This window comes from Poecilia reticulata, linkage group LG18 (genome assembly GCF_000633615.1).
Source record: "Poecilia reticulata strain Guanapo linkage group LG18, Guppy_female_1.0+MT, whole genome shotgun sequence".
NCBI classification, from domain to species: domain Eukaryota; kingdom Metazoa; phylum Chordata; class Actinopteri; order Cyprinodontiformes; family Poeciliidae; genus Poecilia; species Poecilia reticulata.
This window is the reverse complement of record NC_024348.1, coordinates 15,633,947-15,661,655: the sequence shown is the minus strand read 5'-3', so window position 1 is coordinate 15,661,655 and position 27,709 is coordinate 15,633,947. Positions and strand designations below refer to the sequence as shown.

The 27,709-nt window shown below is 42.6% G+C and overlaps 1 protein-coding gene across 38 annotated transcripts in view; it reads right to left on the bottom strand.

Moving 5' to 3' along the window:
* Positions 1 to 27,709, bottom strand: part of LOC103480676 (protein tyrosine phosphatase receptor type D) — a 456,187-nt gene that overhangs the window by 117,895 nt on the left and 310,583 nt on the right. For all 38 annotated transcript variants that reach the window (XM_008435747.2, XM_008435754.2, XM_008435753.2 and 35 more), the window contains one exon: positions 6,796 to 6,990. In XM_008435747.2, the coding sequence (XP_008433969.1) occupies positions 6,796 to 6,907 (112 nt within the window). In that variant the 5' untranslated portion in view covers positions 6,908 to 6,990. The remainder of the gene's footprint in view (positions 1 to 6,795; positions 6,991 to 27,709) is intronic.

Genomic DNA, 27,709 nt, shown 5'->3' with positions numbered 1-27,709 from the left:
GAGAAGTATGAGTATGCATTTATGAAAGAACGATGCACTAACATACTACAGAGACAGATTTGTCTTAATTCCTCATTGTGGCTTTAACATGCAAATAATTCTGCTGTCACACTTCTCTGTTCTTCCTTTTTCACCCTGCGGCGCATCAAGAGAACATCAATAGATGATCTGCTGATTTTATCCCATGTGGCCCACCTTTGATTGCTGGCTCTAAAGCACCGCTTGCTAATACATTAAGCGGGTGTTGATGTTGGGAGTGCTTGTTCTGCTCTGGTTCGCCCATGAAAGCGAGAGAGAGAGACAGAGATGGGCTAACATCTTCATGTTGAGAGGCTGGGAGAGTCTGTCAATACTCATTTGACGTGTTAAAGGGAATCACGCTGGCTCACTGTGACTCACCATGCCATCCACCAGCAAAGTGAGTGATCAATTAAAACGCTATTAGGCCCACGTTTGACACGTTCCAGCGGAGGATGGCCTCAAATGGACGGTTTGGTGTCTGAGGCAGGATTTACCTAAAAATGCAATTTGACACCTTTATTATTGTTCAATACCTCCACTGTCATCTCGGATGGTTTCTTCTGGCATCGCCTCACAGTGAAAGGTATAAATTATATGCTGCCTCTCTTGTGCTTGCTCCTCTCAGCCCACCAGAGACAATTATGGCCCTCTTTCATACCATCTCCAAGCCCAATTTGCCACACAAATTAAAAATGCCACAACTGAGGGGTAGAAGGAGAAGGATTGCAAAGGGGAAATAAAGGGAGTAGAGAGCAATAGAGAACTGGCCAAAGAGAAAAAGATGATTAGGGAAAGCAAATCAAAAATAACCTTCTAGAAATGTTCGGCTTGAAATGATCAATTCACCGGATTCCCAAATATGTCACTGATTTTACAAACAAATGTAAAAGTCTTAATTAGGTCTTTATTTCATAAAGATGAAAACCACTTTTTGAAAACGATACTTTTCTTTTTCCTCTGGTGTGCCAGATAAAATTCTTATAAGATATATTGAAGCTTATGTCTGCAACAGTGAAAAAAAGTTCAAGTAAGAATACTTTTGCAAGAAATTGTAGGACTCATCACTAAAATGTTCACTGAGTAGGTCTTATATGCCGTTTTCTTTTTAAATAGAGCAGAAAGATGAGAATTGCTGATGGTCGTGCCATCTGTTGAGCAGGCAGACTCGGCCTCCAGGTTTACTCACACCCAAACGGACCTGGTTCGGACACAGAGCGGCGTTTTCTCTTCAGGCTCTTCACCGTTAAATTTTAGTGAATCGAGGTCCTTCGTACATAAGGGAAAAAAAAGTCTGAACTCGTCTGGGCTGGATATGGTTATGCGGCGGAACAGCTGAGGAAATGAATGCTCCTGTGAGCTGCTCAACGGGGGCTGGTGCAGAGCATCCAAAACAGCCGAGCAGAAAAAACGAAGGAGAAAAACAAAGAAGCGGAAAAGGGGGGGGAAGAAAATAAAGAAATGAGAAAACTGACAAGAGAGCGATTAGGAAGAAAAACAATGAAGGGAAGCTGAAAAACCTGGGCGTTCAGGCAGCATGGCAACAAAGACTAAAAACCCCGGGGTTTTTTTTGTATTGCCAGACGTATTCCACACCTCAGCTCGATGAACCCCCCCATCCCCCCTTGCCCAACTCCCAGACACTCCTTCAGTCACAGACAGACAGCCGCTGCCACGACTCCCCTCATGTGACGTTTGTTTTGGCTTGGAAACGATGGCCCAGCACAGCTGTTTAAAGTAGAGTGTCAGGGTAATGGCAGCTGCAGGCGATCAGACAGCTAGAGGAAGGAAACTAGCCACGAGTTTTCTTTTTTTGGGGGGGACTAACGGGGGTTGTGGGGGTGTCACCTATTACAGTTGTGCAGCTCTCTGTTACAGTTGGGCTCAAATGCAGTGGAGGAATGTCTGAATGGTGACAGCTGTTATTTTAGTTTAAACTATGCTTCGGAACATGAACATTTCGGATAACTTCCTCTGTAACATACATTATATTGTCAAAGGTTATTGCTTATTTGCCTTCACGCACAGGCATGAGTTACCTCACATTCCTAATCCGTAGAGTTTAATATGATGTCAGACAGCCCTTAGCAGCTGTGGCAGCTTTTACTCTTTTGGGAACGCTTTCCAGAAGCTACGATGGTGTTGGGCAAGAAGATTTTGCTCACAGCTCACACTCCAAGTCATCTCAAAGGTGTTTTGTCAGCTTGGAAAGGAGGAAAGTCAAGTTCCTCCACACCAAGCTTATTCATTCATGTCTTTATGGACCTTGTGTTGTGTTCAGACACATATCACGACAGAAAGAGGGTGTCCTCAAAGTGTTGGAAAAAAAGTTATTCTCCTGATTAACTGGCAAACCCAGGCAGAGAAGCCGAGAGATTATTCATCACTCCAGAAACTACTCTAGAGTCCAGTGGCGACATGTCTTATACCCATGTGTGGCTTAGATAAAGTTGCCCTGCCATAAAATCCCATTCCATAAAGTTCTCGGCGATGTTCCTCAGCGAACATGAAGGTCACGAAGGTCTGTACCTACTGAATCTGCAGAAAGTTGGTGATTATCCAAGCTGAGCCCCATGCTACGGTTCTACAAGCCTACCACTTTGTAGCCAAGTTGCTGTCATTCACATTTCCTTCAAAGATGTTGTTAAGAAATCCCATGACTGGAGGTATTTTACAATTGGTACCACATTGGAATTCATTGAGCTCCCAACAACAATCTTTTGCATGCCTACATCTGCTATTTTATACACCTGTGTCCAAGAAAGTGGTTGGAACACCTTGATACAATGACCTGGATAGGTTAGAGAATACTTGTGACAATATAAATGTATAATGCCCTGTTTGCAAAGTTCCCATAAACGAAACCATGCCTATAAATCTGGAGAGCAGTACATAAAAAGAGGAATACGCTGTAACACTGCTTTTCCTCTCCTGCTGAGAGACATATGTGGCGGTAGGAAAAGGAGGAAGAAAAATAAAGGCCATTTGAAGAGATTGCAGGGAACATTTCTCAAGCACAAAGTTTAAAATTTCGCCCATCAATTTCACTTTGCGTGGCTCCGTTGTATATGACCTTGGGTGAATGATCCCTTCAGTCAGTCGGAGACATTCGGCTGAACCGAGGGGGGATTTCAGTCAGTGCGAAAGGGAGCAATAAAAGTTTTATTCATCTCACTATGGAGCTAATGATTCATGGATCTTCCTGTTAAAAGAAAGAGAAGGAGGATGAGGGGGTGGTGGGGAGGGAATCTTTGGTGTAGGACCAAAGCTCAATGAGGTTTGAAAACTGTTGTCACACGTCACTGAGCAGATGTCTGATGTCGAGTAACTCAATTCAGAAGATTTCTCATTGTGATATTCTTGGCACCGGCCGAACAAAAAAGACGGAGAAAAAATAAATGGGGGTATTAGAAAATAAGGACAGAAACATATTTTGAGCTTCAGTGAGATGAGCAGTTTGGTCAGTGGGTAATATTGATGTTTTTTTTTTGTTGTTATTGTTGTTGCTTAAAGGACATTTAATGAGAACTACAAGCCATATAGTGTAAGCTAGACCAAGGATGATATGAAATTTGTATATAAAAAAAATCCTTAGGGCTGCACAGTGGCGCAGTTGGTAGAGCTGTTGCCTTGCAGCAAGAAGGTTCTGGGTTCGATTCCCGGCCCCAGTCTTTCTGCATGGAGTTTGCATGTTGTCCCTGTGCATGCGTGGGTTTTCTCCAGGTACTCCGGTTTCCTCCCACAGTCCAAAAACATGACTGTCAGGTTGATTGGCCTCTCCAAATTGCCCCTAGGTGTGAGTGTGTGTGTCTCTGTGTTGCCCTGCGACAAACTGGCGACCTGTCCAGGGTGTACCCCGCCTCTCGCCCGGCACGCTAGCTGGAGATGGGCACCAGCACCCCTCCCAACCCCACTGAGGGACAAGGGTGTAAGAAAATGGATGGATGGATGAAAAAATGATTTTTAAAACGTTACAATAATACCCTTTACCATCCTGTAAATGAACCGCTTTTTGAAATGTCTGTACTTAAAATATCAATTTCATAATAGGGATGGGCTAGTTATAGAAATGGGCTGAAAACCATTTCAGCTGTTGAAACGGTTGAAAATACATCTGGTGTGAAAGAACTTGGTCGTAAACCGTTTCAGCTGTTTTGTCTTACCCTCGTGGTTTAAAGCCCTTTCAAGGCGCTGCCACAGAAAGTTCTCTACAGATCAGAGTTTTATGTGTTTTATGTGCACAGAGTAATAATGTCTGTCTACTCGTGTTAGAAAACATGGACAATCAAGCGTGTGGAAACAAAAAGAGGGCCACCCATCACTTTTTAAATGATGGGTTTTTAACTCATCACTTAACTATCTTGCCCACTCTTAGGGCTGCAGCTACTCAATGTTTTATCAAATAATGCATCAATCGAGTACTTGAATTTTCACCAAATGTCCCAAAGGGTTTATTTCTCCTTTAACATCAAGAATTCAGCGCTTGAGATATGAAAGTCTACACAGTTGGAATTTCTTTATAAGAATTCATCAGCAGAACTCATCTCTTTCTAGAATATGGATCTTAACTCAAGATGGTTACAGGATATTTCATTTGATTACTTGATTTTTATAAGTTTCTGTGTATAATCCAGTTGGTCCTTGATTAGTCAGGACAATGCATCAACCTCTTGCTCCAGAGATACGATGCTAATTCAGTACAGGGTACATTTGCTTTTGTTTTATTTGTTGTGATCCCAACCCTTTGACATTTGTGATCTTTTTCTAAAATGTGCCTCTCACCCCCCACCACCCCCCTGTCTTCACATGTAATGTAAACAGAAGGACGTTGCACAACCGCAATTACTGTTCCTATAAAACATGAGTGTGTAAAACGGATGCAGTAACTGTAGAGGACATAAATGAAGCATTGGGGAGATTTTTGCCTGATGGATTTTTTTTTTTCAAATTGAGTCATTCAAGTAACAATTTCACTGTTGCTTGCAGTGTTGCTCTATATGGAGTTGAATACCTAAAAGGTATAATGTTCAGCTCAATAAGTACCTTTAACTTGAAAACTGCCACAAGTCATGTGTTTACTTTGTTGTAAAAATGTTTTTGAACAGTGAACTGTGGTATTTTTTCCTCCCATATCTTTCATGATACCAATTTTTTGGTCAATTATTTAACTAACTTCCCTGTCAGATTTCCTTTTTTTATCTTGGAGTGTAACTCTGTCTCTGAAAAGTCTTGCTTGTCTAAAAGGTTTTTGAGTCCAAAAGAATACTCAAAAATTCAGAGTCATATAATGACTCTGAATTTTAGTGTATTTGTTTTTTTTGTTTGTTTTTTTTATCTGCATTTCCCATTTCACTTCCTTACCAATTAAATTGTCTGCACAAAACCAGGAAGAAAAAGAAAATGGTGTGAATTCCTTCATAAATACATAAGTCAGTTGCTGACTCTTATGCCCGATTCTGCCGATAAGAATCGGCCTGATCCCGGCTAAGGAATTGTTTAAATTTGCTTACTTTGAATGTATAGTACCATCAGCATTAAAAACCATTTTAAACCTTGAAAAAACATTTTTAATTAAATTAATTTGCCACATCTGAATTTGTTTAAATGTGTCGATCCATTACATGCAGCAGTTATGTCGATGTTTGTTCATGGAGGAATAGTAGAAATGTTTTCAATCAACTAAAAGCAACAACAAATGAGGATGTGTGTGTCCTTGTTGATTGTTTCTGTGGTGCAGATTTTTTTCTTTTTTTGCAAATTCAAGGACGCTATAAGACTTCAACAAAATGACTCATTTGTGATTTTCTTGTATTTGACAGTTGCCATCTCACCCTCTACACAGACTAGTCACCCATTCCCTGCAGCAGAAAAACATTCCTACATCATGGTGCTGCCACCACCATGTTTTACTGTAGGGATGGGGTTAAGCAGGTAACTAAGAGTGCCTTTTCCACCAAATATGGTACTTTGAGCTTCATTCAACCAGAGAATTTTGTTTCTCCAGGTTAATTTTGTTTTTAAATTATTCAAGCATAATGTGACGTGTCTTGTAGCGAGGAGTGGCTTCTCTGAGTGGCTTCTCTCTGGGTACTGTACCCAGAGAGAAAGTCTGTTAGAGCAGTGAGAGTTCTGGTGGTTCCACATTTCAGAATAATGGACACCGTAGCAGTTTTTAGGATGTCCAGTGCTGCTGAAGGTTTTCTTTCTATCCCGCGCTCTTTGAAAGTTCCAGAGATAACTGATCTGGCTTCATTGTTTTGGTTCTGCTCTGTTGCTCACTGGTGAAACCTTATGTAGACCAGTCTGTTCCAGTACAAATGATGGCCAATTAGCCGTATTTACAAAATGTAGACTCCGGTCAAGTTGTAGGAGAACTTAAATGAGGATCAGTGGACTCAAATGTGCCTGAGCTGAAAAAGTGTGTATACTTAAGTACAAAAATGTCTTAAAACTTGTTTTATTTTCCTCATTATGGGACACATGACCATGGTGTGAAGGGGCATGAGTGCTTTCAATGCAAATCACCAAACCTTACATGAATTTAATGTTTCTTTGGAAGTTCTAAGAAGATCCCAAAGTTTCTTCCCTGTAATACCGCTTCAGAGTGTTTGTTTCAAGTTTTACAAACAAGTTGTATGTGTTTTGTGTCATTTTTGTGTGTTTGAGGACATTTCAAAACAGAACATCCAAACCTTTCTCCGACTCAGCGGGATGACTCCTTTGGGGCCCCCCCTGCCCCATCCCCATCCCACAAGTCAAAACGTATGGTCCACTTACTTTGAGCGTCGGCGAGGTGGAGGAGCAGACCCTGGATCAGCAGCAGCAGCGGCGGCAGCAGCAGCAGCGTGGGTCTGGCTCTGTGCATGGTGGGACAGCTTGGCACCAGCATGCTTTGGCAGCCTCAGTGGCACTGGCTCACAGAGCCCTGTGAGTCAGTCTGGTCTGATTTCTCAGATGCAGGGTATTCACAGCCTGCGCAAGGCGAGGGAAGGGGAGGACGGAGGACGAAGACGGAGAAGGGAGGGAAGAGAAGAGGGAGAGAGAGAGAGAGAATGAATGAAACAAAGCTGTTTGGCTCCACAGGTTTTATCTATCCCTGCACATTTCTGACATACCCCCACACAGCCTCGACTGGAGCTGACAGAGGATAGGAACAGCCTGATGTGCTCACAGGGTATATTCTGACAGTTCTCTAAATGGAATAGTCACTTCACACAGATGCATATGTGCATGAGAGAGCGAGATAGCGAGAGCAAGCGAAGGGAAAAATCCCACAGATAAAAGGGCGAGTCGACTTGATTTTTGTCTTCACGGCTTAGGTCACGAGCGCCAATCAAACAAGCTGCATAATTAAAGAGCATTTAGATCACAGAGGGAACCCGGCTGCTAATAAATAACAGCCCGAGAAATCATCTCCAATCTAAATATTTAGCAGAAATTACAGAAACGAGACATTAATGCTTTTTTAATTATATTAAGTTGCTCTGCAGCAAATCGTAGCTTCTTTCACATCATATTTCCCCTTAAATAACACGCTTTATTAGCTCTAATTCCCGCACACACACACACACATACACACAGATTTTCCCTTTCATCTGCAGCAGCACAAACACCAAATAAAATCTTTAAGACAGAGTGGCCGGGCCGTTTTCCTTTCATGTTGCAGCCTGTTATCGACGGGGTGCTGCGCGGCAGGGAAAATCAATGCGATACAGTGAACTGGTATTAGCTGCCGCCTGCCTCCTATCCCTTGTCATCCATTTGCTTAAGCCTGAGCTTGATCCTCAGTGATGGATGCTTTGCGGTAGGCTTCAGCTCATAACACGGCTCCCGGCTAATCTGAGCGTCACACTGTAGTCGCGGGGGTGGCTGAGAGGGGGTTAGTAACTGCGAAGCCCGCCTGCGTTGTTGTTCTTATAAGAAGGTGTCGTTTCAGCTGTTACTGCCAGGAGGCCTTCGTCAGATCTCCTGAAAAGTTTTGCGATGGCATTGAGTTGGCCGGCCGCGTATCGGCAGATCTGACCACCGCAGAAGAGGAAGACATAAACAGCCTGAAGTCAAATCCCCAACGCGCGATGATGACAAAGTGCCTAATTTCCCTGTTACCAATCATCCTCTCTCCCACTTCAGGCTTTCCCCTCCTTCAGTCCTGTGGGCTGTAAATGGCGGAATGACTGGGAGATAGCGCACCTGTCACAGTCGATTTGTGTTTGTGTTTGGAGGGGTGTGTGTGTGTGTGTGGGGGGGGGGGCTGGGTGGAGGACAGATACTGCTACCTGCATGAGAGCTGGAAGGTGAACAGTGAAAATGTGTGTATGTGTGTGTGCGTCTGTGTGTGGTGAGGGGCCAACAACGGGGGGATCTATAAAATGCAATCTCTGCTTTCACTCACGTTGCGAACAGCACACAATCTACGCATACCTATAGCATCTTCCAAAAGTTTTCACATCCCTTGAGGGTTTTCAAGGTTTTCCACATTTAAAACGCAAACTTTGCCAATTTCACACAAGATAAATATCGCATCGTTGTGCGGTCATTTATCTTATTTTGATTGGATTTGGCCCTTCTAAGAGCTGAAAAGGCTTTGAGCTGAACCACAGGCATCAAACCGGTGTTTTGAAACGGTGAGTTGAAACACACTTGTATCAAATAATTACATAATCAGTAGAACCCTGCAGAACTTAACTGGCTGCTGAGGAGGCAGTTTAACCATTTGATTCAGGTGTTGGACAAGAGACGCATCTAAATGTTGCACGACACCTTGAGTTGGATCTAAATCATTGTGTTGCAGCTACGATATTTCAGGTCAATGCCCTGCTTAAACATTAAACTCCACCACAGTCTTAAGTCACTTGCAGTTTCTTAGCATGTCTTCTTCCAGGAGTGTCTTCTTCTGCAGCAGCATGTGGCACAGGTGCCAAACTCCAGTCCTCATGTTTTCTGCGATGTCCTGCAACTGTTAGGCCGACACCAAGATGCTGCGGAACTTGGCTGCATGAAGATGATGAAGATGTGTTGGGCTTGGGTCACATCCAAAAGTTGCAGGACACCGGCACTAAAGGACTGGACCTTGATACCCCTGGCATAGAGGTAGAGCAGGTGGCCCATGTATAGCAAGAAGGAATCCTGACCTTTTGACTTTTTTACTGCAGGTCTTTCTTTCTTTTCCGTCTGATTACCATCAACAGCTTTCCTACTGCTGATGAGATGCAACCCCACAGCAGTTTGGATGGAGTGTTCAATGAGTTCAGGGCCCTACTAAATAGCAGATATGTCAAACTATCTGTGTGTTTCTTTCAAGTAGAACCTATAAAACAATAAAGCTTTGTGTTCCAATGTGACAAAATAAAAGAGCTGTGGATACACATGCAAAGCATTTTATGTAAACACACTTCTGAGAGACACTGGGATGACTTTTCACAGCTGTGTGAACTGGATTCAAATCAACAGTAATGAAACCCCCTCCTGAGCGGTCAGAGCGGACAACGCTGCAGTCCGATCCATCTACGCTGCAGCTGTCCCTCTCCTTGGGTTATCATCTCACTGCCCTGCTCCTCCAAAGCTAAGTGATTGCCTTTGATTTAATTGATGAAGTGTGAATCTACAGAACAACATGACATTAGGTTAGAATTTGCAGCACTCAGCGCACACACTCCCGATGCCACACACACACACGCGCGTGTGCGCAAACTCGCTGATGGAGGCTAACTCAACCATCTGCGTGTTGTGTAACAAGCAGGGAGACAAACTAAAAGGCTGTGCCATGTGAGAAAATATGAGGAGAATCTCAACCCACAGACCGTATCACACAAAAATCATAGCTGCGAGGACTGGTGCTGGTTTGCTGTTTAAGCTTTCAGGCACTTTCCTTCATAATGTGCTAAGGTGTGATAAGACACCAGCCAGAAAGCCAGCACCTTGTCAAATGACTGTCGCCTAAATACGGAATCATGCTTGTGGCGTAATTTGCACCTTTTTAAATAAAGACACATGGGTGAGCATGTCCAAGTGAGACTTTTTCCTCCAGTTATTCCACGTGAAACATTCCTCCACCGAGGCATCTTCAATCAAGAACCGGGACTGTTGCTAACTAGTTCAATGGCAACTATGAAACAGCTCATTCTGAATTACTCACACCGTTTCAATCGGGATTTAAAACAAAAAAGAAAAAAAAAAGAAGAAAGAAACAGATGTGGATTGTAAAATACCCAACAGTGCCTATAAAACCAGTCACAAACTGTGTTTATAAACTCAGCTAAAAGCAGCAGTAAGCAATTCAGCCTGACGAGGTGCTTAGTGACCACACCAGGTTACTAGAGGGAAATACAGACATCCTTCAACCCAGTGGAACTTTCTAGCCCGTTCCAGAAGGGACGAAGGTCTTCTTAGACTAAGGGATGTGTACAGCCTTCAGGAAGGTCTGTGACATGTGCCTAGAAAACCTCCAAACAGAGGAGAATACTAATCAGATACCTGAACTGCCTTAGCTGGATAATTTTTGAAGCAAATGAGAAGGAAGGTCAACACACACACACGCACACACACACACACACCTCCAAGTCCATATTGTACCTAGTGAACGTCAAAACTTCCAGTGAATGAGGAGAACAGCTCAAGCTCAAGCTCAAGCAATAAGTTCTGCTTTTTCAAACTTCAGCATATTTGTGTTCAGGTTTGCCTGCGTCATGAGAGCATCAGACCGCCTCTGGAACTCCATTTCTGACATTACAGGCGATGTTACAACCAAATATACGTCGACCCAGGGCTAAACCCAACAGTTATATTTTGAAAAGTCACGGTTTATTTATTTATTCATACGTTAAGCGAAGTCAAAATGAAAATAAAGTATTAAAATATAGTAGCAGACCCAACTTTACTGAGAATGGACAGTGGCAGTTGATGCAATCATGACATCAGTTTTCTGATGCACAGTCTTTCTAGTTCCTTCCAGTTCATTGGTCACATAAAATCCAAATAAGATATGCTTACGATTTTGTTTGTAACATGTGGAGTAACATTAAAGATAAGGATATGGAGAGGCAATAGTAGGAGTTTAATTAGTCGCTGGTTTCCATGAGCGACCTTATGAAAGGACCATTCTTATGAATCGACACTGGTTCGGAATTGGAAACTTTTTTTTTCAGTGTACAACCTCCTACTGAGGTTGCTTCAGTTTGTTCCACACACTGAACTATTGGATGCAACACGTTCACATTCATATACTCGGTGACTCCGACGCTTTCCATTGAAGATTTATTACATTAGAAAAAAGGAAAAGGAAAAAAAAAAATAAACAATCTCGTCTTTCTTCCTGAGCCCCTGGTGGTATTGTTGTGTTCCCATTCACTAGTGCCACATTCAAAGGATTTCGGTGCTGATAGCAATCATGCATTATTAAACAAAGCCTGACAACATGCGCCATGTTAATTAGAAAAAGAGGAGGTAGGGGGGGAGAAAAAGAAAGAAGCTGTTGAACTGTCTCTACTCTCTCCTTCCCAGTGATTCTTATCAGAAACGTGAAAAAGAATGAGGGTGGCGTGTTTATAATCCACATAAAGGCTGGCCGCCGCTCTAATTTCAGCGTGCCGGTTTGGTATTCTGCTCTTTTTTTTTCTTTTTTTTTTTTAGACAAGCAGTATTACACAGAGAGAGTAAGAAAAAAGAACAAAAGAATCAGTTATATTTATCTCATATTGCAGCCATACAGCAATAAACTTATTATAGGGATAAACGCGGGGTGAATAGTTATGAGGGTCTCGAAGCCATGAGTTTATAACGTCAGCTTCGCAGCTAATGGGCATTTCTATCTTTGCTCACATGCGGCAGTAGTAGAGAGGACCTGAAACAAAGCCAAGCAATCGAAACGCTCCAGCAGTGACGTCACGCGTTACATTTTCAGAGGTACAACTTTATGCTGCTCTTTTGTCCAAGCTGTGAAACTCTACGCAGTGTAGCTAAAGGCGATTCATAAATGAGGCGGGGCGTTTTTTTTTTTTTCTGTTTTAGACTCATACGCGCAGACCAAAATCGATCTTAAAGGAAACAGAGCTGCGTATGTTGACCTAACGCACAACGTCAACAGCAGCAAAAAAACCCGCCACCGAATCTATTAAGGCCAAATCCTCTGTACTTAGCCCAAGCAGAAGCAAGGAGAGAAAAGGCACAAATAAAAGGAAACAGAAAGCGAGCGGCACTGCACTGCGTTGTAATCAGTATCACGCCCAGCCAGGCACAGCAAAATCACTTTTGTGAGGCTGGACTTTTTTTTTTTTTTCATTTCCTACAGACTTCAGAAGTTAAAGAATGCAATAATTACATTCCACACTCTGATTTCCCTTTTTTTCTTAAAACATCATATGTAGGACTGGGGGTGGGGGGGGGGGGGGGGGGGGGGGGGGGGTGCAAAGCTGCAAAGGGTCTTTTTAAGCTGACTTACTCATGGAGACACATTAATATAGTAAGACAAGCACTATGACCAACTCATATAAACTGAATCCTAAAGAGAACGTGGGTGAGATTTAGATTTCTGTATTAAAAATGTATAGATACATATTTCATATATGCCTGGATTTTTGGTGTGATGGATGGGTTCTGTGGAGAGGTTATGAGAACTTGGTACCTTACATGCACTCTTAAAATCTGCTCAGCTCAACCAAGATAAATAAATGACATTTTTCAAACCAAGAGCCTTTTTTTTTTGCCAAACATTTTCCATCATATCGTTTCCACGGTTTCACGTCCTTCCTGAAGAGAAGCCAGAGAAAATTCAAGCGTGACCGGGGTTTTCGCTCACTGTACGGAGCAAAGAGTAGCGCAGTACCGCCCCTCCCTTACTTATTGCTGCACACAGAGTTGTTACAAACTGTCTGTGTCGTACACATTTATCCAAACTGCTATCTTGCTACAGATAAGATACTGAAATCTAATAGTTTCATAGAACCCCATTTAAGAAAACTGAAAGCAGAGCAAACCTTCAGAGATCTACACTGACTTACAACCTTTTAATACCCTTTATATTCATTTTTTTTTTTACATTAGTGGTTTTTTCTCATGACAGAGCTATTTTAAAACTGTATCTGGTCTTTCTTTTTTTTTTCCCCCAAAGCACAGTGTCAACTTTTATTTGCTTTCCTTTATGAGCTTCATTCTTTCGCTCCCTGCTGTTCCGTTGTAGATTTTTCCTGTATTTTCATTTCTTTCTCCGCCCGCGTTGATGTGATTTAAGACGGAGTGACAAGGCCGTTTCTCACACATCGCTCTTGATCAGCCGGCATGTGTAATAACATCCTTAAAGCTAGGCTAAGCTATGCCCTCCAGTGTATCCTCCACATGAAAGACCCTGACAACCGCACATCAGAGGAGTTTATTTGCTGTGCTGACTTATTTACCCAACTCCCACACCAACCTCTTGCCCCCCATTGCCTCCCCTGACCTCCCTGAAGCAGGCCTCTCAGGGTCTTTCGGGGGGGCGGTGCCGTGAGGCTTTCTGTTTGAGAAAGAAAAGGATTTCAGCCTCAGACGAGAAAAAAAAGAAAATGCTCCCGACGCTGCTCCTGTTTTCCTAGTGTGGTTATATGTTGCTTTGCTGTGAACGGATCCATTGACGTGAAGCACGCAGCAGGAAGCTAATTGGGTCTGGTGGCATTTGTCTGCCTAATAATTGCTTTAAAAGCACCTGCTGCGACGATAGGATGGGAGCTATCACGGTCCCATCTCGCTCATGTGTCATGTGGTAAATTGCTATCAGATTTCCAAATGGTTTCCATTTTTCTATCAGGAAATCCTTTGAAATGTGTAATGTTGTGGCAGAAATACAATTAAGTTCTGTTGTTACAGCGTGTGAAAGCTGTAATTGATCCAATGATAATGTTGAGACCTCCTTGGGGGCTCATTTGTCTTCTCCAAACAGTTGAACTTGTCTGTTTTAGGGTGAAACTGTAGCACTGCTTCAACAGCATTTCACCCAAAATCTCAACATAAAATCCAAACGGGATCAAAACGATAGATAACCTTAAATTTATACATATAACTTCACTAACATTGGGGTAAATGTTTCTGAGCAAGCTGGATAGAAATAACACGCTTTTAGTAGCAAAGTTAAAGTTTCAACAATCAAGCTCTGTCACGGAGGTCAAGTTAAAAAGTTACTCCATCATCTTGTGCAGTGCATCTTTACGACCATCGGCGAAGCAGAAGCACAACATGATGCTGCCACCACCATGCTCGACAGCTTGCATGACATTGCTGAGTTTCAAAGCCTTACATCGACCGCTTCAGCTGGCTGTAGCATTGGTACAACATGTTGTAGCATAATGGGGGCGAACTCTAAAATGATAAAAGGAAACAAATGCAATTTAAAAATGTAGGTTTTATCTTTTAATATACAAGAAAAAGAAAGCAAAGGACAAAGAAAGATATAAATACATAGAAAAGGAAAAAAGGAAAAAGGAAGAAAGCAAATAAAGACGAGGAAGAAGGAAAGAGGGAAGGGTTTGTTTTGAGCAGAGCTGTATGTATGTATATATTTGTATAATTTTGACCCTACGTGGTTTAAAGAAAATTCACAATTCAAATTCTGTGCATGTGGAGATAAATCACCTGGCGTCCCAAAGAGAACATGAACGTCATCCTGATACGAGCTTCTGAAGACTCTGACTGAAGACCGGCGTCTACGTATATCAAGACGAAATCTCTGCAGAGTTAATATTTTAGATGAAAAGCTCCAGTCAAGGACGGTGTGTTCATGATTTGAAAACCGCTGCCTTGTTGGAGTAGTCGGTTCAACCCACCTACGCAGACCTTGACTTTAGTCTGACTACAAAAATCTTTGTCTCCAACATCCTCTCCTTGGATTTCCTCTATGACTGATCCATCTTGCCATCTCTTTTCTCCTTTTCCCTCGTGGTTCTACCTCAGCTGCTTCCTCCGCCGGCCAGCTGCCAGATTCAGATGGATCGTGCCCACGGTGCAAGACCCTGACCCTGTGATATGGTGACTGATAATCCCCCCCACGCCACTCCCTTTAAACGCATCCCAACAATATCAAAAGCACAACGCAAGGTGAATGGAGCTAACTGGGCAATCTGTGGGGACACGAGGGAACTTAGAGCAGCCCTATTTTATCTCTGTCTTCATGTTTGGATCACCTCCTCTGACCTTGTTGACACTGGTAAACACGCTTCCCATCGGCTGCTAATGGATGCCTCTAATGCCTTTCCAATGGGCAGCAGATAAAAACCGCCACAGAGCTCACTCAGACGCTGAAAACTATTCATTTATATTTTTGGGACGCCTTTCTCTTCTGCTTCGTTTGTTTTGTCACGGCGTGGGAGGCTTCTATAGGACGAGCGCGTGCCACTTGGGTTGTGCTTGACCTTGTGAATCAGCGATTGGCGTGAGGAACGAACGTGTTATCATGCAAACAGGCTGAATCTCGAGGAGTCTATTGTGTCGGGGAGCAGCGAGTGTGTCGGGATAGGAGGGAAGAAATGAGAAAAAAGGGGGGAAACCAGCAGCCGCAGCCAGCCTAGAATGGCTGGGATTAAATTTACGCCGCATGAACAGGGAAGGGCTAAATCATGTTACATATTATGAAGCTGAGAGGGGGTTGGGGGCTGGGGGGGTGAGAGAAGGGGAAAGAGGGTGGAGATGAGGGCTGGAAATAAAATGGATAAGAAGTGCAACGAGCCAGAGGTGGCGAGCGAAGAGGGAGGAGGAGGAGGAGGAGGAACTGTGGACAGATGAGGGGAGGAGGATGCATTGTTGTGTGGCAGCCACTGCCAGCATTTTCACATTTCGCTTGTACCTGCAACTTGCAACGGAGGGGAATGCAAGAGGAATAAAGGGGGAAAAGATGAGGAAAAGTTGCCGCTTCTTGTGAACGTACTGAATTTTTGTCACGTGACGCTGCGTGAAATAGAAAGTCTAACATTGTGAACCCAGCATCCCAAAGATAAAACAAAGTGGTGGCTGGAAAGCTAGAGGTTCGCCCATCGACAGCAACAGTGGCGCTAAAAATACTTTGTGAATCAATTGGATTTTTTAACTCAAAGACCTAGTCAAAGTCCAGATCTTGTGACTTGGTTTTGTTCCATCACATTAAATCAAAGTCTGGCAATCAAGGGGAATTTTTTTAACCTTCCAAGTACGCACAATTTTGTGCTCGTCTCGCAAATAAAGCTCCAATAAAATTCAATTAAACTTGTCATTGTGGCAAACATATGAAAGCTTTCAAGGTTTGTGAATAACTTAGCGAGGAATAATGACAACGGATGAGTAAAACTTTAACATTAAACCAAATTCCTTCCATCTTTAAAATCTCACGTCGGGGATCAGGGTCACGTACGAAGAAACACACGCCGCTTTAAAATAAAAATGCACGACTCCTACACAGACGCGCTAAGAAACATGGACTCGGGCATTCATTTGCACGGATAGACGCATACAGCCGGAGCACAAGCACGCATAGCCTTTTACGCCACATGCTGCTGGCACTTTGACATCTACCCCCAGCACACCAACGGTCTGTGGGAGGATGAATAATCTCACTTCCGAGAGGCAGAGGAGCATTAGAGAGAGGAAGGAGGAGGGCGAGAGGGAGGTTGTTCCTAGCCGGAGCTTGCATCGCTTTATGGAAAGTACAGAGAGCCCCCGAACAGACAAAACAACATTCCTCTCTGCCACTTGCCGACATGGCACAGCACATGGCAACAGAGCTCTGCTGAGAATAACTGAAAAAATGCAGCATGGGGATTTGCACCCCCCACCCCCAACCCCCAAAACATATGACACAAGTCAGCAAGAATATGCCTCCTTATCTCGGTTGAAACAATTGGACACTGAGGTGCATTGTTTGTTACTGACATTTAGAGCCTTTTGTACACACGCCAAAGCATTTGGTATGGAAATCGTCTACTTAGGCTTACATGAAGGACGTAAACGGGCGCCCGGGGCTTACATGCAACACTCATAGGGCATTAAATTAATTAAAATGCTGCTTATCTCCAATTATCTGAATGCAGATTTTACTCAACTTTCCTAGACCTAAATGTTACGCCTTGTTTGTTTTTTCCTTTGAAAGCCCTACCGTGGTTAACAGCGATGCCTCACAGAAAGAAGGAAGGTAGCTGGTTGAATCCTGACTGTGGCCTTTCCTTAGTGCAGCTGTCCTGTTTTCCCCTGAGTTTTTATGAGGCTTCTCTGGCTGTTAATGCAAATGTTAGGTTAAATTGTGATTCTGAATTGGCAGGCATGGATAGTTACGCGCTTCATGTGTGTCGTGTACTTTGGCTCCCCCCCCCTCCCCTGTTCACTGTTGGGATGGACTCCAGCTTCCCCTGTGACCATGCATGTGACTTGGTAGGTATTCAAGATCAAGCTCCTTCCTATATGTAGAATGGCAATGAAATGTAATGTTGATGTGTAGTTCATTTGTTCCAGTAATTTAATTGAAAAAGTGAAACTACTGATATGTAGGTTAATTTCCTTCAAAGTGATATATTTCAAGTGTTCATTTGTGCTGATAATGTGGGTAATGTTTCCTTAAATCGACTTTCTTAGACATTTCGACACACAAAACCAATTAAAAAGGGATCCTTCTAATGAAACAGCAGACTGTATACAAAAGTATTCATGGAAAGCTTATTGGAAGGAAAAAATGTGGCATAAAAGAACAATGTTATTGTTTCTTTATAAGAACATAAAAGAACACAAACAACATAAAATTGTTTGGGACAAATAAAGCAAAGGGTCCAGCAGGAGTATTATGACGTCATACATACCTGCCTCCTGAGCAGCATGTCAGTGTATTGTATGGCACATTTGTTAGGTATGAATTAATTATTGCATCAATGTGACATGCAATGACTGCCATCAGCCTGTGGTGCTACTGCACTGTTAAGGAAGCCCAGGTTGCCTTAACAGGGCATTCAGTCCATTTGGACTGTTGGGTTCTAACAGTAATACTAACACATTTGGATACTGCAGTCCTCCTCATGGAGGGTATCTCAGGGGCAAATCAGCAGTCCTCATGATTGTGTTGTCCATAGCAGAACATTTATGTCTTAAAAAATACTTTATTGAACTGGTCTTTTATAAACACTAATTTTCTAAAGATTTTTTTCCCCTCTAAATTCATTATGTGTAAGCCATAACAATCTAAATAAATTAACAGAAAATAATGCATTGAATACAACGGCAATATGAAACGAGATTTACTTTTTGAAATGAATCACTGAAATAAATTAACTTTTTAATGATATTCTTATTTACTAAGTCACCCGTATTGAATGTGTATCTTAAAGACGCTGAGTCAACATCCAAAAACAAACCAACGGCTTGCCAAAGCTTTTTGTATGAAAATTTATCAGTGTCACCAGCGGAGGACAATGCGAGAAAATAATATGATCACAGATATGTTTTTGCTGAATCCACAGAGATGAAATTGTGTTGTTTCTGCCCCTCCATCTATTTCCTGATAAGGCTTTCAGAGGACCCGGACTGAGAGATGTTTTAATATTTAAAGGATCCTTACTGAAGTTTGCAGAGTACTTTGATGTTGGTGCTGGGATTATTAGATTTGAAAAGCTAAACTTCCATTAGGCCTTGGACGTCCTTGAAAGGTGTTGCAGCTCAAAAAACCTATTGTTCTCAGAAAAATAGGCAGTGGGGGGGGAGGGGGGGAGATTGTTTGCGCAACTCTGTGGAGGGTAAAGCAATGGTTCACCCGCAAGGCAAACACAACAATTCTCCCCTTTGTCGTTCCACCAAGACTAATGCTTGCCGCCACAACATTAGCAACCAAACAAGCGTGGTCCTTTGACAGTGAATGGTATATTGTAACTCCATGAACAAGACGCTGTATTACGCTGGTGAAAAATGAATAAATAATCCAGCTCTGGAGCCACAGCTTGAAGATGGAAATTCAAATCAAATGCCAGCTTCCGACAAATGTCAGAATACAGAAATCAGGACTGCTGTGTCCACGCCCGGCATCATGCTCGGTTTGACATTTAGGAGTGATTTTTCTGTCTCTGTGTCGGTTTTTCTATGTAAAACGAGCGTGGTAATTGCGGAAAAAAAAAAGACGTACATGAACTCGCACACGCCACAAATAGAGAGCTTCCCCTCCCACCCACCCTTCGTCTGACTCCCTCTCAGAAGCCTCCGTATAATCTCGCCCCACCTCGCGCAATCCGCCCCCGAACACTCACAAACATGATTAAGACACTGTCAAGCCTGACATTGCCATCTCCCGTGCTGTCAGCGGGCCTCACCGGGAGCCGCTGACTGACTGCCTGGATGTGCCTTATCATTAACAGGGCTGCCTGTGCCACCACAAGGGGCTTTGATGACAGAAGCTACGGCCCAAGCGTCTGCCCCTCCCACGTTAGTGTCATCTAAATGAGATAGGGGCCCAGGAGCTGAGGGATTAGGTACTGAATAATTACCTATTTAAAGACCCTAATTGAGCATTTCATTAAGAGACTGGCACAGAGATTTTTTTATTTATTTATTTTTTTGCCAGGGAAAAGAGGAGAGAGATGTACTTGTCAGTGCATGCTTGCGGGTCGGGGATGACACAAGGATGCTGGGACCTATATGCTTGTGTCTGCGTTTTGGATCCACAACAGACCGTCACCTTGAATTCAAGGGTTACCTTGTTAGCAGCAAGGTCCTGTGCTTGTTTTCTGTTTACACTGCATTTAGCCCCGGCACGCGTTTGTGCAAGTAAATCCAGCAGACGTTTAGAAACTGATAGTCATGAGTAAACAAGGGGAACTTTCCCATGTTTACTCATGGCTATGAGTAGAGATGAGGTGTTCAACCTTCAGTGGTTTCAATTAAAAGTGGGTGTAGGAGAGGGGGATCCAAATGCATTGTGGGGATTTTTGTTTGGCTTGAAAGTTTACTTAATTGAGCAACATACAAAATGAAGGACAAAACAAGTCAAATAAATGGTAACTGCTTGAAGATTTTTTTTTTTTCCAGAATGCAAAGCAACCTCACGGTAAAAAAGTTTCAAAATGCTTTAAATAGCATAATTTTAAACTGAAAAATATTCAGGCCCATTTCTCTAAGCTGCTCTTCAAAACCAGAAAACTTGTGGACATGCCATTCAGTTAAGACTGATGTGTTGATCTTTATTAGTTAGCATACTGAACTTATACAAACTACTTCTCAGTCCAACGCTTCTGAGAACAATTGCAAACAGCATCATAGAGGAGCACTGGTGGGGTGACATGCTGAAGGTAGAGGGTCTTAAAGAGACCAAGGAGAGTTTTTGTTTTATAATTATTCTAAGTTATTTAATATGTATAGCATTTTACAGTGAATTAAGGTAGCATAGTTTCTTGATTGTGCTATAAAAGGGCACCAAATGCCTGGAAAATACATAATACCCCCCCTTTAAGACCATAAAGCAACCTGGCAGAGACCAACAGCAGTGCATTTTTTATCGGTTGCAACACATTCTTTTGCAGTTCCTCAACATTACTGGTTCCTTATTTGGTTGGACCCAGTAAAACTATAAATATATTGCGAATTGCTGGAGTCCAAAACTCTGCACTGGTCCCAGGCAGAACTGGGCCGCTGAGCGGGTTCCCCTGATCCTGTGTTATCAGAAACAGTTTCAGCCAACGCAACCAACCGAGGAAAGTTCTCGACCCAAATATTTTGCTGATGACGAATTTGACCCGACTCTTCCATGACCTGTCATGCCATGGTTCCTGCTTGCCCCCTTCAACACACACAGTTGCTATATCAGGGGGTCAGCGGGGACGCTGGCGAGTTGCGAACAGTTGCCTCTCGCATGATTGACTTGTTCGCTAAACGACTCGCATCTGAAGTGGCAATGAAAGCTTGGGGCTGTTGGAGCCTTGGGGGGGCAGACACCAGCTGCTCGACTGCAACAGATAAACTGCCTCCCCCCCTCCAACCCACCACCTTTGGGATTCGTATGTGTTGAAGTCTGGCCAAAGACGCTCAGGGCTGCAATGACATTACACTGCTTGTGCTTCTGCAGCATCAAAACTGTTTGCTGATGAGTTGAACACAGTGCGTTTGTACACCGTCCAGGAAACATAAATACAATGTTTCATTTTACATGCGTTTCTAAGAAACTAATACATGCGAGCAAATAGTGGAGGAGTTCTCCAGCTGCTGTCAGCATGTTAAATATTACATTTGGCTTTGAAGAGTATTTCATTCACATCAGTATAAAGCGCTGCTTTGACCTGTCGTTATTGCTTTAATGTAAACTCGTGTCGGTGGAAGGTTAATTTGTGGAAAGTCATTTAAATCCATCCGCTGAAAGAAAGATCCTTGAGTGATTTTCCTGCCTGGCTTTGCTGCCTTACAACGAACTCTGCAAATATTTACACAAATGGCTGATTAACAGAGAGCACGGGAAAAAGCAAGACATTTCATTTCAAGTACAGAATCCAACAGGTGCAAACATGTAGGCTCTCTTTTAAGCAGCAACTCTTTTTATGACCTTGTACTCGGTGTGGACGCAGAGTAAAATGTTTACGCACGTACGGGTAATCTTAATAGGATAGAGTTTAAAGTTAATGTTTTGACTCGTTTTAGCTATAATTTTTCCTTTTAAAAAAATTTTTTTTTTTACATTGTTACTCAGGCAAAGTGATTCAAGTGGCTCCACTAAGTTAAGGTAGTATTGATTATTTATTTATTTATTTTTTGGCTTTTTTTGTCTTTTTATTTTTTTTACATTAAATGACCAAGAAATTGGTAAAAAAAAAAAAAAAAAAAAAAAAGAGAAGGGGAAGACAAGCAGACATGTTTGCATCTCTTGAATTCTCTTGCCGAATGTAGCAGTTAATTGTGACCTCTTTTCACAGTCTGACTTGTATAAATAATCATCTGGTGCCTAACTTTACAGGTTTAGAACGATAAACATGGAAAATCTTTTTATAAAGGCAGGGTATGACGATTTTGAGCCTTAGGTCTTGTTCCTTTGCCTAACTGCGTACAAATTCCCCACTTAAGAGATTGTGTTCGCAATGTGACAACTCCCAGTGCAGATTATTGTCCGACCTGCGCCTCTGTGGTCCTGGTAGCAGAGTGGTGAATCTAACGGAGGTTCCCAATGTGAGCCGTATCAGTTATCAGGTCCAATCGGTCCACCCGTTCCTTGTGTAGTCCCTATCTCCCCATCTCTGTTGGTACACATCCATCTTGATTTCTGCTGAGTGCCAAAAAATAAGTAGCAGTAGGAACGGAAGGAGAGGAGGATGGAGAAGGATGCGATCCCCTGATAAGGCGGCTTAGAATCAGAGGAGAGCATCTGAAGCTGGAGCGTGGCCCCAAAGTGCTAAAAAGAGGAGCTTCATCTTTATCTAATTACCACAGGCCTGTTTTGACCACAACAGACAGCGTTTATGGCGGATGGCTGGGTATCTCGTGCCTATTTACAAGAGCGCACTTTTTCATACGCACGAGCCCATGAAGATACGATTAACATTCAAATTCACGTCCAGTCACTCAGAAACACACGCACACGGGGCCCAGGGCTGGGCGCCATAACAGCCCAATGAAATATATTCAGATTAGAAAGGTGTCGCATTACTCTCCAGTCGGATGATAAATACGTGGTTAGCACCGTCATTAATCTTGCGGTCCTCCCCACCTCCCGCCTCCAGACACGGTGATGTAAGGGGAAGGGGGGGAGCGAGGGGACGTTGGACGGGGCTGCACCAGTGTGGCTGGGGCTTTTAATGGAAGAGGGGCACTGCTTATTCTGCTAGTTTTGAACAGCAAGTAGGGAAAGGACACTTCGACCCATTGAACTCATATCATCAATGTTAAAGGTCTGGGGTTTTTTTTGTTAGGTTTTCTTTTGAGTGATGAGATGCACAGTATATTTTCCACAGATTTTCAGTTGGACTTTGTTCAGGATATTTGTGGAATATTGAAACACATGAGTGTCTAAACCAGTCTAAACCATTACAATCTGTCCTTTGTGGTGTGTTTAGGGTCGTTGTTCTGCTGGAACAGCGTCAAGTGTTTTGCTGCCTCTAACCAGATTTCTTCCAGTATTTCCCTCCCATGCTTCGCTGTAAAGGCATATTAGGGTAGAGTTGTAGTAATGTGTTGTACTTTACTGTGTTTCCTACATGGTTTTTCAAGGGTAATGTCTATGGATTTCTTCCATAAATGAATTTCTTCTGGTCATTATTCCTGAAATGCCACATTTGTGAAGTGAACAATTAATAGTTATCCTGACAAAACATGGCAAAATCTGATGAAGTACAAGGGATGTGACTACTTTTGCAAATCACAGTAGCTTTAAATCTTCCTCTTTAGTTGTTAAATTTTCCTTGGACTCTGTCCATTGTGTCGTTCACATTCAGTTGGCTTTCTTTTCGGCTGCCGCCCTCTGGCCATATATTAATTTCTAAGCACACGACTTCCTGCTGCCACTCTCCCATCTTTCATCCCAGGGGTTTGCTGACATATTGCCCTGAATGGCATTTCATCATAAGTAGCCATTGTCTAGCCTAATGAGCAGCATGCATTAAACACTAGTGGGCTGAGAAGACAATGGCAGACTTGTAGAAGAGAGGAAAAAAAAAAAAAGTTAACGCACAATGGGAACAAGAGCAGATTCTCCACCAGGAGCTTATGCAGCATATTCCTTCCATCAAACGCTGACTCGTGTCTTTGGGACGACTTCAGACAGACAGTCCAGACAGTGATATGCTGCCCTCACTGCAAACATCGCCCTAAGAAGGGGTCAAACATCAAGAGCTGACTTAATTAAATGTTGAATTGGCACCAGTGCCAGTTGTGTAAACGCAATTGTCATTTTCTTCGTGTTCCCCCTCGTGGTTTGTTTGAATATGGATATTGACTTAGAGAGTACATCTTTTGGATGCGTGTGTGAATGTCTAAGGAGGTTCCTCCTATATGTCGACACATGCAAGCTGAAGAAAATGGTGAGGATGAGCCAAGGCCATGAAAATGTTGAAAGATTGTCTTTTCATGACCCGCAGTAACATACCGATTCAACTTCGAAGTTCACTCACATCTTATTCGACGGCCACCGTTATTATAACCAGTAGTACCTTTATATAGTATTTTATATATTTTTTTCTTTCTTTGAGGGTTTCTTGCTCAGTTATCTTTAGCCAACTCCTAAAGCAAACGGTGGAAGTAATGAAAACAAATAGCACATCAACAGATGAATGACAGACAGCTGGTTGTTGAATGGATGGAGAGTTGTGTGGAGCTATTATTAGGCAAATAATGTCAGGAAAATTAAACTTTTCCCTATTTTTTCTCCCCTACTTTGAGATTTTTTCCACCAACTACTTCTCTCTGTTTTTTTTTTCTTTTTAGTTCAGGCTAAAGTTATTGAAAAAATATTGTGGAGCTGATCCTCTCATATTAAGGCCTTGTTTTCTTCCAGTAATCATCGAGACGAGACAAGTTTCATTCCCACCAAGACCTCCCGAGCTTGTAAACAGCCTTCCACTGACACCACTGTGTGAAAAGGGACAACATAAACACTAGAGTTTCATTGCGAGGTGGCTGATTAGCCCTGAAGGGGGCTGTAAAGAAATTCATGCCTTCTCCTGGGGTTTCCACTCATGAGCCCTTTGTTTAACTGGGATGAAAAACAACTCGATGCCTGCAACCTGGACGCCAGTGAAGAGAACGGTGCCACATTCAGGCACAAAACCCAGACAGAAATGATCCCACTCGAGCCGAGCCGGTTGTTTTACCACACTTTTATTGAATCTCTGTTGCTCCCCCCGCCGCCCCCCGCACCCCCTGGTCGCTCTGTGCCCCATAAAATGCTGGCGAGTAGATTGGGGCTGCCATAATGGTGGCACGATGCAGAAATAAACTATTTTTACAGTGGCAGACAAAGTGATGTGACCTGGAAAGGTTGTATGTTTGCTGGGATAATGACTGTATTTTAGAGACAGGCCTCAGTGTGAACTCTAATTACTTGTCTAGGGCCGCCGAGCTACATTGGTCTCCAACTTCTGGTAATGAAGTCCATATTAGCTCTGAGCATGAATGTTGCTGGAAATATCTACCGTGACTGCTGACTTGGGAACAAATTGTCAAGAAGATTTTAAAACTGTAATTAAAGTAATCCAGAAGCCAAGTGAAGAAGGTTGGCAGCAGAATTAAAGGCAGATTTTTAAGGAAAAACTGAGATTTTTTAAAAATGTTTTTATAGAATTTCTTTTGAATTCTGCAGAGCTGGCTCCAAGTAAACTTAATCACTGTGACACTTATTTCTCATAAATATGCAAATACATTACCAACATTATGAGCATGTTTATGGAAATTCTGTCTTAGAGCAACGATATGTCAGAAACCTCAAGTAAAACCTTTTAAAAACAGTCCTTGAGCAGAAGAGTGTGATGTTTTTTTTTTTTTTTCCTTTAGCAAAACATTTTACTAAAACAACATATTTGCTTGTCACCATGAATTTAACCACACAAAATGGCAGCACTCTGTCCCTTTCTCATCCATGTCGATGTCTTTTCAGTTTCCTGTGTGGTTAACTACGAAGCAGATAGAAAGGGGTCGTGGGTAGGGGAGTAGCTGTAAAGGATGGAAAACTATCCATGCAAACTTAATGAAATAATGTCATTAAAATGGCACAGCGGAGGTCTGGTTATACGGCTTGAAATATAATTTTACACTCAGGTCCCCCAGCGTCCATTTGCACCACTGGCCCACTAGTAAAACAGCCCTCAACAGACTGAGAGGCGGCAAGGGTTTGTGGGCTGGTTGGAGAAAAAAATAAAACATATATATTACTCGGGATATAAAAAAAAGGGGACAATTTTCAGGGGTTTAAAACAATGAAGGTCTGCTGGATTGTGACTTTGAAAGGCTCCTGTTTCCCCATATAAAGTGGTCAGGTCTCAATCAGAGATATCCTGAAATCAAGATATTTCAAGAATTGAAAAGGTTAAAATATCACAAAAAAAAGTATTTCTGTACCACTGGAGCTTAAGGTCCAGTTGATGACATGCCAGGATTACTTTATTGCAAGTTTTCTCTGCCGGTGGAAGCATACAGTAATGCTTTGCTGTCCCTCCCCCACCTGTTTACTGCTGGTCAATTGGCAGAAAAGAGGCTACTTTTGTAATTTCTTTTGCTTACAAAAAAAGGAAAATTTTGGCTGTTTAAAGAAGCACTGATTAGCTGTCCTCCACATATTGCTGTGTACTGTAGAACAAACATTACTATACTTTCCCCTGGCTTATAAGAAAGCAAAAAGCAGCAGTAAATACAAAGAGAGGTTGATTTTCAGTGTTTAAGACAATGCACGTTTGCTGGATTGTGTCTAAAACAGATGTAATTATCCACTGTACCGCTAGTGTAATTCTTTTCATGAGCATCCAGAGAAACTTGTACTAGATGTGTCATGTTTGGTGTCTTGGGTAGTCTCTCTGACAACAACAACAAAAAAAAAAATCAGTTGTGTACAGGTTGCCAGTTAGGAGGTTGCCAGTTTGACTCCAGGTTGTCCTGTGTAATGTGCCCTCGGGCAATTGTCTACAGATCTACAAATCAGTGTATGGATGTTTATCCAAGTGTGGGCAAATACAGGCATGCATGGTTGAGAGACGTTTATGATGTAAAAGCATTTTGTGTGGTCCATGAGGCTAGAACATAACTTGTAATACCATTTGCATAGCAGCCTAGATGCATGTCGTCTTGTTTCCCTGAAAGGAATCGTCAACAGCTGCTGCCTGTCGGTTTCCTGAAGAACTGTCTGATTTTGTAAAGTCAAAGGCGACCCTCAAACGGAGTTCGGATCAACGCTAGGCAACGGGATTCAGCCTTGTCGGTCTGGTCTAAAGTCTAAAACAGCAGGAATTTGAGTCGGGGCGCCCCGTAAACTACCACCCTCCCCTTGAAGAGGACCATATCAATCCATGTTGCATCAGCTGTCCTGTCTCACCTCTGTGTGGCCGCTTCCATTGCTGCTGACGTCCTTAATCTCTGACAGGGAGGCAACGTTTGTGGACTAACAGCTGGGAAATCTGTGCCCCCCGTTGCCCTTGCACTCCCTGCCAGCCTCTCCTTCTTCCCTCACATGCCCTGCAGGGTCAACTACTCCAGGCTAATAAAAGAAGCGGCCCTTGACTGAACAGCTGGGTTCGCTGCGATCTAAATCACTGAGAAGCACACCAAGTAAAAAGTCAATTTGCTATAACATACATCACATCTACGTAACGTTTTGGGGGATTTTGGGAGATAGACCAACATAAGATATTGCAAAGGTAAATTATTAAAGTGTCTTATCATTTGTGTGTGTGTGTGTGTGTGTGTGCGTGTGTGTGATAACCAAAATCTGATCAAGTAATCAACCAAGTAATTTCAAATTAAACCAACTGCTTTCAGATGTCACCCAATTAGCAAACAGAGTCAACTTGTGAGTAATTTAATCACCCTGCACACAATTTGAATTGTGGAGAAAGGCGGAGGCAGCATTAAGGTGTTGGGAAGATTTTCTTCAAAGAGGCTGGTCAGAGTTGATGGGATGACTTATCTACCACAATGGTACAACAAAATATCACAATAAAACGTAGTCTGTATCGCCCGCTTCTAGCAGGGGGATAAATACTTTAGTTAAAAAATAAAAAATAAAGGGGGGTTAAAATGGAGTAAGCAACAAAACAAAAGCATCCTTTGG